This window comes from Triturus cristatus, chromosome 7, assembly GCF_964204655.1.
Source record: "Triturus cristatus chromosome 7, aTriCri1.1, whole genome shotgun sequence".
Lineage (NCBI taxonomy): Eukaryota > Metazoa > Chordata > Amphibia > Caudata > Salamandridae > Triturus > Triturus cristatus.
Window position 1 is genome coordinate 625,859,495 of NC_140590.1, and position 19,337 is coordinate 625,878,831.

A 19,337-nucleotide genomic window follows, 5' to 3' on the forward strand; every position below is an offset into this window, starting at 1 on the left:
TGTCGCCCACTGCTTTCTCGCAGTGCGAGAAGGCAGAAACATAAATGGTAAAACTACCATTTATGTTTCTGCTTCTCGCACTGCAAGAATGCAGAAGTGCCTGGAGTGCCTGGTTGTGGGCGGGCGGTCCTGCTCGAAGGCGGGGGGAGTGGCTTTGCCCACTGTTGTGGGTACTGACTATTTGTTTGGCCCAAGCAGTCATGCGCACTTCCCCTTTTTCTCTATGTAGGCTGCTGCATGCAGCCTACATAGAGAAAATGGTCCGGCTGGGGCGCTCTCCGCTGCGCCTCACCAATCACAACACTGCCATTGCAGTGTTGTGATTGGCTTAGGGCCCAAGGAGGGAGGCTGCCTGTGGCTGCTTCCTGTAGCGTGAAAATGTTGACGCCGGAGTCGGGACCTGGCAACTGCCAAGAGCTGAGGCTGCGCTGGACTGAGGACCAGGTAAGGTTTGTTACTTTTATTTGTAATTATAACCCATACCCCCCCCCCCCCCCGCGAGTCATGCCGCCGGCCGCGACTGCTGAAGTCGCATGGTTCACTTTTATTATTAACAAATATTCGGGACGTGTTTTCTGTTTACGCCCCTTGAATAAAGAAAGGTCTTTTAATCTGACAAAAATCTTGTAATCACAAACTGCAACTACCATGCTGAGAATTGACAGTACATTTTTCACAGATACTGGTGAACCACTGTCTGCACCTCGCTGCACATCTGCCAAATTACGACATTGAATCCGTCGCGTTATAATATTATTTTTCGGCAATCTTGCCATGTGACAAGAACCGGCTATTAATTTAACGGCTGAATTACCGGATTAAACTGCCCTAGCTTTTTCCAAAACACACTCTTCTTGAAAATACGCCAATCCATTCTGTGCCAAACAGCCCAACCTAAGGGTATTGATGGGTTTAAAGAAACACAACTGCCGTATTCAGTAGGAAATGTAATTGCTTGGAAATAAAGCCAGCTACAATATTACTGATGTTATACTGTCCATAAAGCTTACCGGAAATAGTAGTACTATTATTAACATCAAGGTCAGAGATTTCTGCTTTATATTTAAAATGTTTAAGAAACAGTGTTTTTGGGGAGACTAACGAGCCCAAAAAAAATTTCTTCCGGTCATTACCACAAACATCCCATTTGGATGTATGACGTTACAACGCACACTTTTACAACGCATGCACTTACAACGCATTTTTTACAACGCATAATCCATTACAACGCATGACATTACAACGCATGACACTACAACGCATTTTTAAAAACTACCTTTACAACGCATTTCCATTACAACGCATACTACCTTTACAACGCATACCATTACAACGCATAATATTAAATTGCATTTAAGGTAAGTATTAGATAGTATAGGGGTAAAAGTTACTTTTCTAACTCCAGGGGGTGCAACAGTAGGGTAAGTGTTGGATAGTATAGGGGTTAAAATTACTATTCTAACTCCAGGGGGTGCAACAGTAGGGTAAGTGTTGGATAGTATAGGGGTAAAAATTACTATTCTAACTCCAGGGGGTGCAACAGTAGGGTAAGTGTTGGATAGTATAGGGGTAAAAATTACTATTCTAACTCCAGGGGGTGCAACAGTAGGGTAAGTGTTGGATAGTATAGGGGTAAAAATTACTATTCTAACTCCAGGGGGAGCAACAGTAGGGTAAGTGTTGGATAGTATAGGGATACAAATTACTATTCTAACTCCAGGGGGTGCAACAGTAGGGTAAGTGTTGGATAGTATAGGGGTAAAAATTACTATTCTAACTCCAGGGGGTGCAACAGTAGGGTAAGTGTTGGATAGTATAGGGGTAAAGATTACTATTCTAACTCCAGGGGGTGCAACAGTAGGGTAAGTGTTGGATAGTATAGGGGTAAAAATTACTATTCTAACTCCAGGGGGTGCAACAGTAGTGTAAGTGTTGGATAATATAGGGGTAAAAATTACTATTCTAACTCCAGGGGGTGCAACAGTAGGGTAAGTGTTGGATAGTATAGGGGTAAAAATTACTATTCTAACTCCAGGGGGTGCAACAGTAGGGTAAGTGTTGGATAGTATAGGGGTAAAAATTACTATTCTAACTCCAGGGGGTGCAACAGTAGGGTAAGTGTTGGATAGTATAGGGGTAAAAATTACTATTCTAACTCCAGGGGGTGCAACAGTAGGGTAAGTGTTGGATGGTATAGGGGTAAAAATTACTATTCTAACTCCAGGGGGTGCAACAGTAGGGTAAGTGTTGGATAGTATAGGGGTAAAAATTACTATTCTAACTCCAGGGGGTGCAACAGTAGGGTAAGTGTTGGATAGTATAGGGGTAAAAATTACTATTCTAACTCCAGGGGGTGCAACAGTAGGGTAAGTGTTGGATAGTATAGGGGTAAAAATTACTATTCTAACTCCAGGGGGTGCAACAGTAGTGTAAGTGTTGGATAATATAGGGGTAAAAATTACTATTCTAACTCCAGGGGGTGCAACAGTAGGGTAAGTGTTGGATAGTATAGGGGTAAAAATTACTATTCTAACTCCAGGGGATGCAACAGTAGGGTAAGTGTTGGATAGTGTAGTGTAATATTATGCGTTGTAATGGTATGCGTTGTAATGGTAGTATGCGTTGTAATGGAATGCGTTGTAAAGGTAGTTTTTAAAAATGCGTTGTAGTGTCATGCGTTGTAATGTCATGCGTTGTAATGGATTATGCGTTGTAAAAAATGCGTTGTAAAGGTAGTGCGTTGTAAAAGTTGCGTTGTAAAGGTTGTTCCCCTCCCATTTCAACAAAAGGCACCCGGAGCCGTTTCTGTAAAAACACAGAAGTGTGCCAGTGTACCTCGCAGTAATTTCAGGAAATGGTCAAAATTCTCCATAGAGGGAAAATTTAAGCTAACCAAATACCAGACACGTTTCACGCAGATGTTCAGTACTGTGACCCTAGTTTTACATCCTGAGCCAGTGGTAAAACGCAGGAGTCAAATGCAATTACCTGGCAGTGGCCTCAGAACTTGAAAGCAAAAGGGAAACAGATATGATTAAGAGTCGGCATTCTGTAAACATTGCAGAATTTTGGAGGAGACGCAGGCTGATGTTTGACCTCCTGAGGCGGAAGCCGGGAGATTAGCTAACTGCACGTACTAGGATTGTAACCTTTGTTTTAAACTTTTTAAACTTTATAAAATTGTGCTTTGCTCCGTATAAATTGTGTAAATTGCTTTGCTCTCGTGTAAACTTTTTATTAAAATCCTTATCTGCTTGCTAGAATCACTCACTTACCTGGCGCCATTTCAGGCTGTCTTTTTGGAGGCATAGTGATTCCCCTGCTATAGCTCGTGCTTCGTCTTGTGTGGTGCGGGGGCTAATTAAGCGGACATCTTGGGAGGATTTTGGGGGTTGCGCTCTAGTGTCTCTCTCCCTCTTCCTATAACTGAGCATGCTCACGCGGCCGCGCTACACTGGATGTTTGCTCTCCTGAGGCGGAAGCCGGGAGATTAGCTAACTGCACGTACTAGGATTGTAACCTTTGTTTTAAACTTTTTAAACTTTATAAAATTGTGCTTTGCTCCGTATAAATTGTGTAAATTGCTTTGCTCTCGTGTAAACTTTTTATTAAAATCCTTATCTGCTTGCTAGAATCACTCACTTACCTGGCGCCATTTCAGGCTGTCTTTTTGGAGGCGTAGTGATTCCCCTGCTATAGCTCGTGCTTCGTCTTGTGTGGTGCGGGGGCTAATTAAGCGGACATCTTGGGAGGATTTTGGGGGTTGCGCTCTAGTGTCTCTCTCCCTCTTCCTATAACTGAGCATGCTCACGCGGCCGCGCAGCGGACGAGCGCAGCGGGCGCGCCGGCGGCGCGCCAAAGGCAAGCCCGTCTGCGCCCGTCCGCGTCCTGACGCGGCCAGGGGCTAGTCGTGCTGCCCCCCTCCGGATCCAGGCCCCCGTAGTAAGCTACTCGGCGGAGGCTTTAAACCTTATAAACAAGTGTGCCCAAGCACAAAAATGTCCTTTCAACAATTGTTTGCAGGCCAAGTTATCCATGTTGGAAGGCCCAGTATCCTGTCTGCATTGTAAATACCAGCTCAGCATAGTTGAGGAACCCAATCTCAACTCTGACGTGATAAAGCTAGATAGTTCGGCCACCGGATCTCATAGAATTATTCTGTGTAACACGAGATCTCTAGCTAAACACCCATTTGAAATATGGGACATGCTGACCTCTCAGGATCCTATGGTGTGTTTTTTTACCGAGACCTGGCTAAACCCCTCAAACCATGCGATGATCACGCTCGCAATTCCAGAGAATTACAAGTTTATTCATTTGGACCGGGAAAACAAAAAGGGTGGCGGTATTGCCATTGCTTTTAAAAAAGATGTGGAGGCAAAATGGGTCTCCTCAATATGTAATGAACAATTAGAACTAGGCATTTTTAAAATTACTGTCTCTCCTGCTGACACCTGGCATGGAGCTTTAGTATATCGCCCACCAGGTCCCAAAGGAAGTTTCGCTGATGTGCTAGTAGAATATCTTGCACTTCATATACTTGCAGCAAACATCTTCCTTTTGTTGGGGGATTTCAATTTTCATGGAGAGAAAGTAGAGGACCCTGAAGTCATTAAATTACTGGCTTCTCTTAAACTCTTGGATCTTACTCAACGAATAGAGGGTCCTACCCACAATGCTGGGCATCTACTAGATCTACTTTTCTCCAACTCGGATCGGATCCATTGTGACCCTCCCTATCCCCTTCCATGGACCGATCATTATATGATTACGGTCCACATAACTTGCCTGGTAGAACTAAGTCCACTACAGCCCACTAAACAATCCCTAAGGCTTCGTAGAAGATGGGACAATCTTTCCCCGGCGGCATTTAATGAGACCTTTTCCATGTATAAATCAGATAACACTAGAGATATTAGTGAACAATTGGAAATCTTCAATACCGCACTGGAAGAAGCTTTGGACAAAACTGTCCCAAAGAAGTTAGTGAAATCTAGGCCCCAGAGAGATTCTACTCCCTGGTTCTCAGGTACATTGAAGCTAGAAAGGTCTAGCTGCCGGCACCTGGAAAGGAGATGGCGCTTGGACAAATCAGAGGAAAATAGAACACTATACAAGAGGGCTTTGTCCAAATACCACCTGAACTTAAAGGTTGCCAGACAGCACTATATTATTGATCAAATTGATAATGCGAGCAACTCCCAGAAAACCCTATTTAAGGTTGTACAGGACTTTGTCTCGCCAAAAGCCTGCAGACAGCGGCCCCCAGAAACACAAGAGCTATGTGACTCCCTGGCCTCCTTCTTTCAGGAAAAAATTTTGAACATCTATGCCAATTTCCCCACCACTACTAACTCTCAGATGGCTTCCTCTCAATCGCCCCGGAAACAAAATAACACAAACGCATGTTCCCTCAACTGCTTTTCGTTGGTTACAGTTGAACAGGTGATTAAAGCTCTCTTGAGAGCGAAATCGGGGTCACCATGGGATACCTGTCCTCCCAAAATCATGGCAGATCTGGCCTTAAGCTGTGCCCCCGCCATCCGAGATTTATTTAATAATTCCATCACTTCGGCCACAATTCCGACTGCTTGGAAAGAGGCGGTCGTTTGTCCCATACTGAAGAAATCATCGGCTGACCCCTTGATCTTGGCTAACTATCGCCCCATTTCCCTTCTACCTCTCCTAGGGAAAATCTTGGAGAGTCACATTAACAGCCAACTAAGCCTGTACTTAGAGGAAAACCATCTTTTAGATCCATCCCAGTCCGGTTTTCGTCCCGGATTCAGTACAGAGACGGCTGTGCTGGCCGTTACCGACTCTCTGAAGCTAACTGTTGATAAAGGAGGATCAGTTATTCTGATTCTCCTTGATCTCTCCGCAGCCTTCGATACGATCTCCCATTCGAAGCTGTTGGAGAGACTCCAGGATTGTGGCATTAAAGGTCAAGCCTGGAAATGGCTAGAACAGTACCTATTAGGTCGCACGCAAACTGTTATGCTGGGACCGTTCGTCTCAAAAAAAATGCTGCTGGACAGGGGAGTCCCTCAGGGCTCTTGCTTGAGCCCTACTCTCTTCAATTTATATATGGCTCCTCTGGCGAAAGTAGTCGAGCATCTGGGTTTCGAAATTGTGTCATATGCTGATGACACCCAGCTAATGTTCACAATTGGTACCGACTCAGAACTCGACAAATCCCGCTTCGCCGCCGGTATGCTGGCCATCTTTGACTGGATGTCGAGAAACTGCCTCCAGCTTAACCCCGGTAAAACGGAGGTTATGCTTTTAGGTAAAGCGAATAACAGCTGGTCGGATGAGTGGTGGCCCAATCAACTTGGTCCCCCCCCCCACTCCCCAGAAGTTGGTCAAGACCCTTGGGATCTATTTGGACCAGACCCTATCTATGAAAGATCAGGTAGCGGCAACAACCAGCTCTTGCTATTATGGGCTAAGGTTGCTTAGGAAAATCTTCCCATTTCTCCCTATTTCTCAGCGCAGAACCTTAGTCCAGGCAATGGTTATCAGTCGCTTAGATTATGGAAATGCGATGCTGGCTGAAGTGAGCCAAATCCACCTGGCTAAACTTCAGGTTATCCAAAATACGGCAGCACGGCTTGTCTTGAATCGCCCTTCAGGCTCAGCCTCTACACCTTTGCTGAAAGAACTGCACTGGCTGAATGTTAGAAATCGATCTATCTTTAACATCTGCAGTCTGACTTACAAGGCTCTAAGGGGAAGTGGGCCTTACTATCTTCGAAAGAGAGTGGTCAAATATTCCTCTCAGAGAAATCTTAGATCCAATTCTCTGGACCTCCTTCAAGTTCCTAGAATCCGCCTTACGCAGACGGGAGGCAGATCCTTCTCATTCTTAGCCCCTAACTATTGGAACAAACTTCCGTTAGCAGTCCGCAATACTCAGTCACTGACTGCTTTCAGGAAGAAATTAAAAACTTTCCTGTTCTAATCGGTTCCCGGTCATTGTGGTTACTTTTTCTCCCGCATTCTCCCAGTTTAGCGCCTAGATGCCCCAGGGTGAGTTGTGCGCTCTATAAAAAAAACCCTACCAATACCAATACCTATGGAGCAGACTCACTCACTCACTGTGATTAATTAGCACTGTTTCAGCCCCCGGTGTTAGCTGCCTCACAACTCAATATTGAGTGGCTGACTGGCACTGATTTGTGTGATTTTGTAAGAGTGCGCGTGTGTGAGAGTATGTGTGCCTGTGTAAGCTCACGCCTATATGAGAGTAGGTGTGCCTGTGTAAGCGCCCACATGCATGAGAGAGTAGGTGTGCCTGTGTAAGCGCCTGTGTGTATGAGAGTAGGTGTGCCTGTGTAAGCGTGCGCGTGTATGAGAGAGAGTATGTGTGCCTGTGTAAACGTGTGCGTGTAGGAGAGAGAGAGAGAATGTGTGCCTGCTCGGTCTGTCAAATACGGCTCTTTTAAACCTGATTCAAGTAAATTTAGAAACATTCCTGTGTACACTCCTGTTTAATGAAGCTTAAGCTGTAACTTTCGAAAAGGAGAACACACCCTAATGACAACGCTATTAGTGTGTGGCCTAGTTTCATATGATGCATTAAGCAACATTAACATGAAGCAACGTATTTTCGATGAAATCAAGCATAAGGTCTTTCTACAGAGCAAATGCTCCAAAACGTGTGTATTTTAAGGAGCACTCCTATGTGATAACGAAGGGAAGGCAGCCTTGGGGAAATAAAATATTTGCCTAGGATCACCCATTTTGGTCAAATGGGGAAGCTGGAATTGATCCCAGAATTTTTGCTTTTACATTGTGCAGTTAAGATTTTGGGAGAGTATGGCTGCCTCACTCATACCCTGAAAGTCTGAAAGAACTTTTACGCCCTACCACTTTCAAAAGTCACCAGCCACCACTGATATTAATAGTTGTTCAGCAGTATAATAGCAGTGTGGAACCAGCACTTTTTTTTGTCAGTTTAAAATTCAGAGTACATCACACTATTATACTGGTAAAATAGCAACAGTAGCAAAGGTCAGCCAGAAGTACGCTCCGGTGTAGTCTGTTCCAATAGCAACAGTGTATCCGGTGATGTGCTTAGTCACCTCAGAATTGACTGGAGTTAAAATGAAAACAGACCTGTCTGAAATGAAGAGTGGAAGACACCACGATGCAGCGACTCGCTGTTTCATAAGTAAAAAGTTCTCCTCAAATCTTCCAGAAATACCCAAGCTAGTCGGAGCCACTCTGATTTATGACGCAGCAGGTCAAGAGTGCTGTTCCCGCGCTTCACGGGGCTGCTCTCCTCTTGCCAGACAAGCTCCCAAAACACATGACAGGGGTCGTTTTTAGGTCTCGCCTGAGACAGCGCTTTAGCGCTGCTCTTGCGAGAGCTTTTGTTAAAGGGGGATCTGGAAGTGCAAACGAGTGCTTTTCAGGCCTCCAAATACAGTGCATGTGCCCCGGGCGCGCGCACCATTTGGCAGCCTGAAAAGCACTTGTTTGCTCACTTTCACGGCCGCAGAATTCCCAGCGATGAGATAATGGACTGGGAAATGCATGTTTATGGCAAGGGGTCTTCGCTTGAGCTTGTCTGCTAATTAGTGCCACATGGTGTTTGGAGCACGTGTCGTAGGAAGCGCTTTCCCGCAAGACAGTCATTGTGAAACAAGTGCTGAAATTGGATCGGAAGGCGGTAATGGACGACCTGTACATTTGTAAACTGGTTTTGTTTCGCTTCTTTTACTATACTGTATGGTTTAAACATGAGCGCCTCCAGTTTTGTCAAAGGAAGCCTGGATAGCGCGTCCATATCCGCTCTTATATGCCATTAGCACGCGACCTTTGAAACACTCGTATAACTCCTAAAAGCCTACAAGCACAGAAATTTGTTTGAGATATCTTCGCATGACAGTAACCCTCAGGGAGACATGATTTACCTTACCCGTTTTCTCACCCCCTCCCACAAATTATCACCACGGCCAGTTTACAATCTTGTAGAAGCGCAGGGCTCGGTGACAGCTCAAATTGTGACAGAGTGGGGTGGGCTGCCCTGGAGGGCTCTGTCTGCATCACAATTGCTGAAGATGTGTCTCTTTCCTTATCCCCCTCCGAGTGCCCCCTCCATTGCCCTAACCCCCAGCCTGTCCCTCCCTCCGCTGCAATACTTTTATCTACTTCTTTCTGTTACAGACGGGGCCACCGGAATTATGTGCATCTGTGGCCACCGTGTTTTCGGCATGATGATGGATTTGTGGGCATTTTTCACATAATTCGTCATCTGCTATACAATCTACAGATTTTAACAACAACAAAAAAAATTCCGACTCAAACAGAACAAACTTTATTAAAATCACGGGATCTCTGTTTGCCGTGCAGTGGAAGGCCCCATGGTACGGTTTACGGGTCATCTTTCAGATGCTTATGACTGCATTTGGATGTTAAACTGGTAATGAGGTGCGACCTTTGCCCAGACAGTGATAATATGTGGAAAAAATTATAAAAACAATACTATCTGAAAAGGTACCGCATTAGGTCGCATAATTTGCCCTTTCTTGCAACATAAATTGGCCCTCCCCATCGCATAATTTGGTCCTTCTCTGCCGCATAATCTTGCCGCATAATTTGGGCCTCACCTGCCAATGGCCTGGTAATAATCCTTTGCAGAATATGTGCAACCCGCAGCTTTGTGGGATGCATGCAACTTTCATAACGACTGTTCGATTAGTTTGCCACAGTAGAACACACATGCAGAGGCATGCAGCGTAATCTCATATTAACTCCAATAGTGCACTGCATGTGTTTACTCTAATTTTGCACTTCCTGAATTCGGGAAACTTCGGGGTGTTCAAAAATGTATACAGTTTCCCCACATAACACACACCGCCAATTAGAGACATTTCTCTACTTTGTGAATTTCACTCAGTACTTCACTCCATCAGTTTACATCAGTTCTGCACTGCATGAATGTATCCTAATTCTACACTCTTATGATTGGACAAGTTTTACACTAAACATGGTATCTTATTTCCAGCAACTTGTTAAGACAGCAATATAAGGTGCCAGAAATGGTTATAACATTTTTTTATTATAACTTACACATTTTCAACGTGCTGCACAACATTCACAATGCGATAGTATGTTGATTGTAATAATGCTGTATCGAGTAGAGTCTAAAAATGTGTTTTTAATTATGTGGCATTGCGTGCTTTTATGTGTGGTGTGTGTTGGATTTAGTATAATGTTACTATGTGTTATGTAATTTTGTGGCATGTAAATATATGTTATTAAGTGTTATTATGCATGGTATATGTTGCATTTAGTATAGTTTAATGATGTGGTATAAGTAGGTGTTTTTGCGTGTTGTTGTGTGTAGTGTATTTATATTGTATTGAGTAGAGTGTCATAGTCGGCAGCTCTGGACTTACGTCACATCCACACCGTGTCCATTGTACATATCAAGCTGAGGCGCGGCTATGCATTTGGGATAGTATTACACAACAATCACGTTTGACAGCAGGCACATTCGCAAAGTGCACACACGTGTTCTATTTGACAAATGTACACTCTTGAGCTTATGGAGGTGACCGGGAGTTTGTGACAAAAGTCTCTAATGTTGACAGAGGACACCATTAACCCATGCCTCTCGCGCCACTCTGTAGTAAGCTGGAATTCCCTTCTGTGGCTGAGATATATGGAGATGACCGGGAGTTTGTATTAAAGTTATTGTGGAACGCCCCCCCCCTTTAAGCTGAGTGTTTACCAACTCTCTGCAGCGTGCGGAAGAGTATACACGGTGCCCCGCTGCTTGCCAATGTGGAATGTGTGTTTTGCGTGAGCAAGTATTTTAGTTTGGAGCTCACTCCCGACGTCGCAATCCCCGACATAGTTGTTTGTTTACATTTTTTTCCCCAACAAACATAGTCCATTTGTGTCTTAGCTTGTTTTACTGTTCAAAGCTGCCGGTGGCATGCGGCTTAGTGTCGCTTTGCAAAACGGACCGATGGTAAATATGTTTAAATAAAAGGGGCGACAGTACCTTAGATCTGGACTCAGCTTGCTGTGATACCAGCGTTTAATTCTAGTTTTAAACAAAATGCCGTCTTTAATTTCTGGAGAGTGTAAACCAAAATGAATTTGTTGTAGGTAATGTTTGCTTTTGGAATGCATGTTGATGGCATTGTTAAAAGGGATATTATCATGTCAATGCGATTAACATGCACATCAGACTTTCAGCAGCCACACTGCAGCGCGCCAGCCTCCCGCCAGCATCGCTTCAAGGGGTCATCCGAGTTTATGCATGCAGCCCTAGCTGCTTATCTGAAGTAGCCCAGGGAGGGTTCACTCCTAAAAGACCCCCTGCCTTGTTTGTAGTTTCAGAGAGGGTGTGGCGCATCCGGCTATGCAGCAAAACATGACTGGAATATGCCTGGCGGAGGTGCGCATTGTTCTTATAGGACAGCAAAATGTAGGCAGTGTAAACAAGCATTTGCAATGCAATAGGTCTCGCAGTTATACGAGTTTGAGCTATTGGCATTCAAAATGACAGTGCCTTTTATTTATGTTTTTAAAAAAACCAAACTTAAATAAAAAGCATTGTCATTTACAATGCCAATAGCTCAAACTCCTATAAATGCGAAACCTATTGCATTGCAAATGCTTGTTCTTAGCAGGAAATGTCGCATGTCAAATTCCGGGCGTTCCACGAAGTGAGCAGTTGGTTTTCTTAGCCACAGAGCCCATGAAAAAGCATTTGCCGCCGTCCGGGGCTCCCCAAGGCACGGAGCTCCGGGCTCAAGCGGCATATCTTGTCGTGTGGCCAGACCACGCCCGATCCAAACAACTTTCCGCCAGACACTCCACTCCTTTGCTGCACGTTTCAAGCTCTCTGTGCACTGTACAAAGAGTAATGCATCCTTGTCAGAGTCCCAAACCCAGGAGGTGTCCCATCCTACCTCAACGTCTCTGGCATGAGATAGCAAACATACCAGGAGTTGCGCAGTCCTAATATTGGTGCCCATTTGGGTGGGCGGGTACTGAACCAAACTACTACTACCTTACTGATTTTGGATTTTTTCCCCACCCTGAGGTGGGATCCTCTTCATCAGTAATGACTAGGAAGAGGACGTAGGAATAATAGAGATGTTATAGAGGTCCTGAACCCAACAGAAGCAGGCTCGAGGGAAGGCGTTTTCACAAAAATCCATACTCTCTAGTAGTTTGTTCCTATTCAGGTGGAACCTCTCTAATTCAGGTGGTTTGTCTGCTCAGTGAGCTGTTAGAAACAGGTGAGAGGAACCTATCCCATCTGGCTGTCAAAGCTCTGAAAGAATGTCACGCTTTTCTGTCGCCACCACATGTCATCGGTTTGTTTGGGAGGATGGGGGAAAACTGGGGGGGTAGTCACAGTTATTTTCCTCCTTCTTTTACATTATGGGAGAGGAGGAATAGGGAGGGTGCTGGATCTCCATTGAACAGCTCATGGTCAGTTGCTCAGACGAGAAGGATCCATACCTAAAGCTATACTCAGGCACTCTTCTGGGGAATAATTTGTTTCCATGTGGATGTGCTCCGATGTTGGAGGGCAGGCAAGGCTGGAAAGTAGGGGGATCCCACGGATTCCAGATCTGGCCACTATTTCTAGTCCAGACTCGGGATCCGGCCAACCCAGGGAAACATTCTGAATTTGTCCTGGTGTCATTTTCGGACACCAAGACATAATTCCGCAATGCCTGCAAATTGTCTTCATTCTGTTGGGAGCAGCAACATGCAGGAGGCGAGGGGGGCTTTCTTATTTTAATGTCCAGATGGGCCCAAAACAAAGGCCTGATTAAAAGCGCCATCAACCCTCCTTTTGTTCAAGTATCTGCCTAGCTGGGAGCCATCTGAAGCCTAACACCTAGCTGAAAATGCCATGGAGGGAAACAAAGGTGCACAGCTTCTCATCACTTCGCAAGTATTTAAGAGACAGGTTTTTGACCTGGTCAACTCCATATGTAAAAGATGTTCCTGCGCTGCAAGAATGCAAGATTTATCTGTACGAGTAATTACACAAATATTAATTTAAATGGCACCTATTTTTTTCAATGTAACTATTTTATAGCTCTACTCAGACCAGTGTAGGGTGTCAGCTCACTTAACGTGACACACAGAGACATAATACATTCTGCAAGTGTATAAATCTATGTATAGGAAATTTTACTTTAGACAATGAGGGTTATAAGGTGTAGGAATCACATATTTTCTGTGGTTGTAGACGTTATATGTTAAGAGAGAATGGTCGGAAGAAACACAAAGTCAGGATTTAAAACGTAATGCAGTGATTGTGGTTTTCTGCACTAATAAGACTTTATTACTTTCCAAAAGAACCCTTATTTGAATCTTAGAATTACAACAGATTGAGAACAAAACAATACGGATCTAAAACCATGACTTACAGTTAGCATGCTTGATGCCAGTAAATAGATCACTGTCCTATTTTAGGTTTGCAACCTCGGAACTGGGATTAATTAAATCCTCTTGGAGTCAAAAGCAGTAGCCCACTTAACTGTCTAAACAAAATACAAATGCATGTTATATGGTGTGCTTTGCAGCAGGTACATTAACCCTCTATGCTGCTTTAAGAGTAAAAAATGCGACTGGACAAAACACATAATTGTGCCAGAACAGTGTTAACCACTACAGTTAGCTTACAGTTTTTCTAATCCCCTGAAAATTGCTGGGCACACAATCTCTGCAGCAGATGTCTTAACCCCGTAAAATATATTTTAAATGCAGCCTCTTTGTGACCAATTTAGTAATCTAGAACAGATTTACTGTCACATATGTCCTTGGCTCCAATTTCTTTGCAGCAGATTTTTTTTAAATAAGTGTATAAGTTGACTGTCAGACTCTGATTTGCTGTTCCACCCCCTTTCCTCAGCCACAAGTTGGCCCCAATGTGTGAGTTCCCGAATGTGTGTGTTCCTGGAGTAATTTGCTTCCAGTTTCAGCAGAGGACGGTGCACGTCGTTAAACGAGGCACGTCTGTCTCACTGTGCAGAGAGCCTGCTCTCATTGGCAGCTGGTAGGTGGGAGTTTGTTCCCATACGCTTCGGAATGCGGTAGCTGCCTTGATGGTTCTGGGGTTGCCTTGCTGTTCTAAGAGATGTATGTTACAAGAGGCTGTTATTTTCGCATGCCAAGGTTTGAGAACAAGAGGCAGATTTGTGAAGAAATCCGGGTAAATAATAGAATAATGTCCCCTGTAATTTGCACTGACGGAGGAAAGGTGTAAAGCGATGCAGATTTTACAAGATACAAATAATGTTATTTTAGATTCAAATAACATTATTCGTATCTTTCAAAACCGGGGAACAGGAATGTTTCTTCCCACGTTACTAGGTGTAATAGTCCACTCACAAGGAGCTTGCTTTGAGGCAAGCCGTGGGAGAGTGAAAGTATGGGAGAGGGTGTGCAGCAGTGTAATCTTTCCTCTCACCGGCTGGCCTGGTATAAGTAGAGGCAGTAGTAGGTGGTGGAGCTCTGCTTCTCAGCCCGCCGCTCCTCCACGGTCACCTCCTCGCTCTCCAGATCCCGCTCATCCCCGTCAACGGACTCTTGCAGCGAGCTCTGCGTGCGAAGCAGCATTTTGTCTTATTGCAGTGAGCTGGCACTGTCTGGTAGCTGAAAGGAAAACAAACAGATGTCCGCCGCTAGAGGATCCGGCTACAACATTAACTGAGGAACGAATGTTCCGCCTCGCAAAGGTTCCGCCTCGCTGTCAGCTGAGTGACGAAAGCTATGGGTAAAGGCAACGGGTTGGAGTCGAAATTATCCGAATCTGATTTTAAATATGACGCCATCGGGTTTCTAGACGCAATCTAATTGTGCTGTGCTTGATTCATTTCTTCGTGTGTTATATAACATCGAGCGTTGACAAAGCCAATAGGTGTGTTTTTTTTTCAATGAAGTGTTTCTTCATTAATTGTCAATTTTGTACGCGTCACCATTGCGCAAATTGGTGAAGCTAAGAATAAGTCAAAATGTGGACGAAATATAGATGAGCGTCCGAAAGGGTTTTTACTGCGTGTGTACATTGCTAAATTATTAATCAAGTGGATACATGAATGAGTGGGTGGACAAGTGAGTGAGTGGATAGCTGAATAGGTTAGTAAATGACTGGGTAGAAGAATGAACAAGCATTGCAATGCAATAGGTCTCACATTTATGCAAGTTTAAGCTATTGTTGGTATTGTAAATGACAATGTGTTTTATTTATGTTTTAAAAACCAAAACATAAATAAAAGGCATTGTGATTTACAATGCCAATAGCTCAAACTCGCGTAAATGCGAGACCACTGCAAATGGTAGGCATCACAGACAACAGGAAGGGGGGTGAGAAGGCACGGACAGCGGGCCGCTGGGAGTGGGGGGAGGCACGGTGAGGGAGAAGGCATGGACATCGGGCAAGGGGGACGGGGAGGGAGAAAGCACGGATAACAGGCGGGAGGGCGGGGGAAGTAGACAAGGCACAATAACGGGAGGGGAGTAAAGAAGGCACCAAAGCACGTCGTGCCTGCTGTAAGAGAAACTGAATAAAGAAAATAGTGCTTACAGTCTAACACATACCATGTAACAACTGAAGTAAAGGGGCCAATTGCCATGGGAGGTGACAAATGAAGAGGAGGCGGTACTAAGGAGGGCCTAACAAGCCTATTTATGAATTAGAAGCCATCATTTAGTGTAATGTATATATCCCTGATAGGCTCTGCGCATTGGAATAACATACACTATAGATTTGACATAGGACTAAGGTCAGTAAGTGTAATTACTTGTGTGTGCCAGCTAACTCAGAGGTCACTAGAAACTTCTCGAATATACAAGAAGGGATTAGTCTCTGACAACCGCATAAACATGACAACTTTGATTCCTTTTAGAATTGGAACAGTCTCAGAATTGTGGAAACAATAGATAACAGTTTCACTCAATCAATAGTGCATGCTTAGTTTCTACAGAGTTGCACAGAAATAGAGAGACGGGCGTTTCAATAACAGGGTTTATTGAACAGTCTTATTTCTCATGCAAGAGATATGAATTGCTACAATCGTAAGACAGACTGCGAAGTACAATATATATGAGGTTAGCAGTGAGATAAAATAATACTGCAATAGCATGGTTTGTAGCTATGACATATATTAATCAACATACATACATAAATAACATAAGCTAAAATGTGATACTCATCTGATGCTTCTAAATTGTTCTACCCCAGTGTACCTAACCCTAAATGCAGTACGAGGTGTGAAGTAGGTGCCATTTCTAAAGTAAATCTAGCTATATTTTAGTTTAGCCAAGAGTTGCCAAAAATTTCTCTAAGTTCTAGTCAGCTCCATACCTTAGAATGAGAGAGGTTGGAATCTCTTTTCTGGACTCGATAGTCTAACCCCCCGCAAGGAAAGTCAGAGAGCACTGGAGCTGGATTCTCTGCAAGAAGGATGGCAGTGTCAGTTCAGTGCATCAGGCTGGAACTTTATCTCCTTCCTAACTTGCCGTGGCGAACCGCGTAGTCTGGGTTGGATTGAATCCTCTGGGAACCGCAATTTGCCAGGGCAAGTGCTGGTATATTTATACCTTGAAGGTGTCTAGGAATGCCAGTATTGACGTAAAAGTCGGACAGAGGAACGTCAAGAATGAACCCCTAAGGAATAGATGTTCATGCATACTTAATGAGTTCTTGGAGAAATCAATTTTCAAGGTGAGGGAAATTCCTAAAGGCTTAAGGGTCTGATTTTCCAAGAATTCGTTGTGATGTGGATGGACGGATGTAGGTGGCCATGTCTGTATTTGGTTTGTATGGACAATGTCTAAATAAGGGCCAGATTTCTATGTCCAAATAAGGGCAATGTGAATTGTATCTATATAAGGGCATAAATCGGGAAACCTATATACGGAATCTAAATCTGCACACAATATTAGGACAGACAATGACACAAGCGAATGGCAAATATTGTTGGACAGTGGGTGGGGCTTCTATTTGCTACTCCACCACAACAAGTCTCTCAGAGCAGCGCATGCACACTGGCTCTAGGTTCGACCTAAAAAGGGATGCACGAATGAGTGTGTGGAGGGATGAATGGGTAAGGTGTTAAGTGGATGTATCTGCCCCATCTCCTCCAGTACACACACACTGCCCATTGTTCATGGCGAAGTAAGTTGCCTTCCTATAATAGAAATCAGTGTCAATCACACCTTCACCTAAGTGTTTGACCCTTTTCATATATATTGCTTCCATTTCTCAAGTACTATGTCAGACAAAAGTAGAAGGATTTAGATTTATAGTGTGCAAAATATCAGTTTAAGGGAGTGTATCAAAGAACTGGCCATTTAACTGTATTGTTAGGACTCACTTTATGGATATTTTGTGACACTCAAAGATAAGCTTGTTCTCCTCAGTTCCTGTTCAAAACGTCGCACCCGGATAGTTACTTCAAGGCACTTTAAAGTTGTTCATGCGTTTTTACCCTCACCGCCAGAACTACACTCTTAGGAAATACGCTGATTTACTGCCAAAGGATAGAAAGTGTCAAAATACTCCTGAGTGCCAAACCTATTTTGCTCTCAGTACACATCTATGGCCCAGATTTAGTTATAGGTGGATGCCCTGTTTCTCTACCAGGACAACGGAGTAAATTACACTGCCATCCTGATTGAGATGCCTTGGTCGGAAATGCCGTCACAGTAGGACCTGTCAATGCTTTTCATAGTTTGGTGCAGTAGACAGAGGTTCCAGTGGAACCCTTGGAAGGTGGGGGCCTGGGGCAATCGCCCATGTCTTAACCTCTTAAGTGCAGGGGTACGAAAGTAATGGATCAAACCAAGCACAAGTACACATCGCTTTTAGCGGCACAAGTGGGGTAACACTGAGTGGTAGCAATTTTGCGATTCCTGCAGATTACGAAGTTTCCATCACACAATATGTAAGGAAATCATGTGATTTCAGGCAAAGATTGAGGTTTGCAGGGCATTGTGGGTAAGAAACCCTTATGGGATCCATGCACGGCACATCAACCAGGAATCCCATGGTTATCTAGTTTTCAAAAATGTCTGCGGTTTGTAGGTTTGCATAAGTGGTGCCGCAGCATGGCCCAAATACAGCAGCTACCCCTATTGCTTATCTATCAATATAGAGCTTTAGTGCCTTTTGTGTTGTGGTCTCTTGGCCCACCCACACTAATAGGGTACCGTTTTTATTGGGGGTCATGTGGAAGATCAGGGTGGTAGGAAATTTGTGGATCCCTGCATATTCCAGAACTTTTTATCACAGAAATGTGAGGAAAATGCGTGTTTTTTTTTACCAAAGTTTGGGGTTTGCAAGGGATTCTTGGTAAAATTACCTAGAGAGAGCCACGCAAGTCAAGCACCCCTGGAGTCCCCTAGGTGTCTAGCTTTAAAAAATGTGCAAGTTTGCTAAGTTTCCCTAGGTGCTGGCTGAGCTATGGCCCAAACTCCACAGCTACCCACTTTGCAAAACATAGGTCAGTTTGGAGTGGAAAAATGTGAGGTATCCATGTTGTGTTTTGGGCCCTTTCCTGTCACGGGCACTAGGCCTCCCAACAGGTTTGCACGGGATTCTGTCTAAACAAAAACTGGTGAGTGCTATGTAAGTCACCCCTTCCTGGATTGCCCCAGGAATCTAGTTTTCAAAAATGTGCAGGTTTGGTAGGTTTCCCTAGGTGCTGGTGGAACTAGGGTCCAAAATGTACAGCTACCCACTTTGCAAAAAAAATTCATCAGTTTTCAGAGTAAAAATGTGATGTTTCCATGTTGCATTTTGGGCTGTTTCCCCTTGTGGCCACTAGGCCTACCCACACAAGTGAGGTACCATTTTTATCAAGAGGCTGGGGGGAATGCTGTGTGGTGGGTAGTTTATAGTTCCCTACAGATTTTAGATCTTTCCATCACAGAAATGTCAGAAAAATGAATGTGTTTTGTTAGTCAATGTTTGAGATTTGCAAGGGATTCTAGATAAAAACATTTGGCAAGAGCCACACAAATCACCCGTTCCTGGATTCCCCCAGGTGTGTAGTATTCAAAGAAGTGCAGGTTTGCTAGATTTCCCTTGGTGCCAGCTGAATGAGGGCCAACAATCCACAGCTACCCAATCTGCAAAAAAAAATTCAGTTTGAGTGGAAAAATGTGATGTGTCCTTGAAGTTTTAGGCTGTTTCCTCTTGCAGGCACTAGACCTACCCACACAAGTGAGATACCATTTTTATCAGGAGACTTGGGGGAAATGCTGAGTGGAAGGAGGTTTGTGCTTGCTTACAGATTCCAGAACTTTCCATCACAGAAATGTGAGGAACATGTGTTTTGTTT

The 19,337-nt window shown here is 44.1% G+C and overlaps 1 protein-coding gene across 1 annotated transcript in view; it reads right to left on the bottom strand.

Moving 5' to 3' along the window:
• C7H17orf75 (chromosome 7 C17orf75 homolog) overlaps nucleotides 1-14,669 on the bottom strand; it is a 236,068-nt gene extending 221,399 nt beyond the window's left edge. The window contains exon 1 of the mRNA XM_085617227.1: nucleotides 14,462-14,669. Coding sequence (XP_085473353.1) covers nucleotides 14,462-14,610 — 149 coding nt within the window. The 5' untranslated portion in view covers nucleotides 14,611-14,669. The remainder of the gene's footprint in view (nucleotides 1-14,461) is intronic.
• Nucleotides 14,670-19,337: the final 4,668 nt, after the last annotated feature.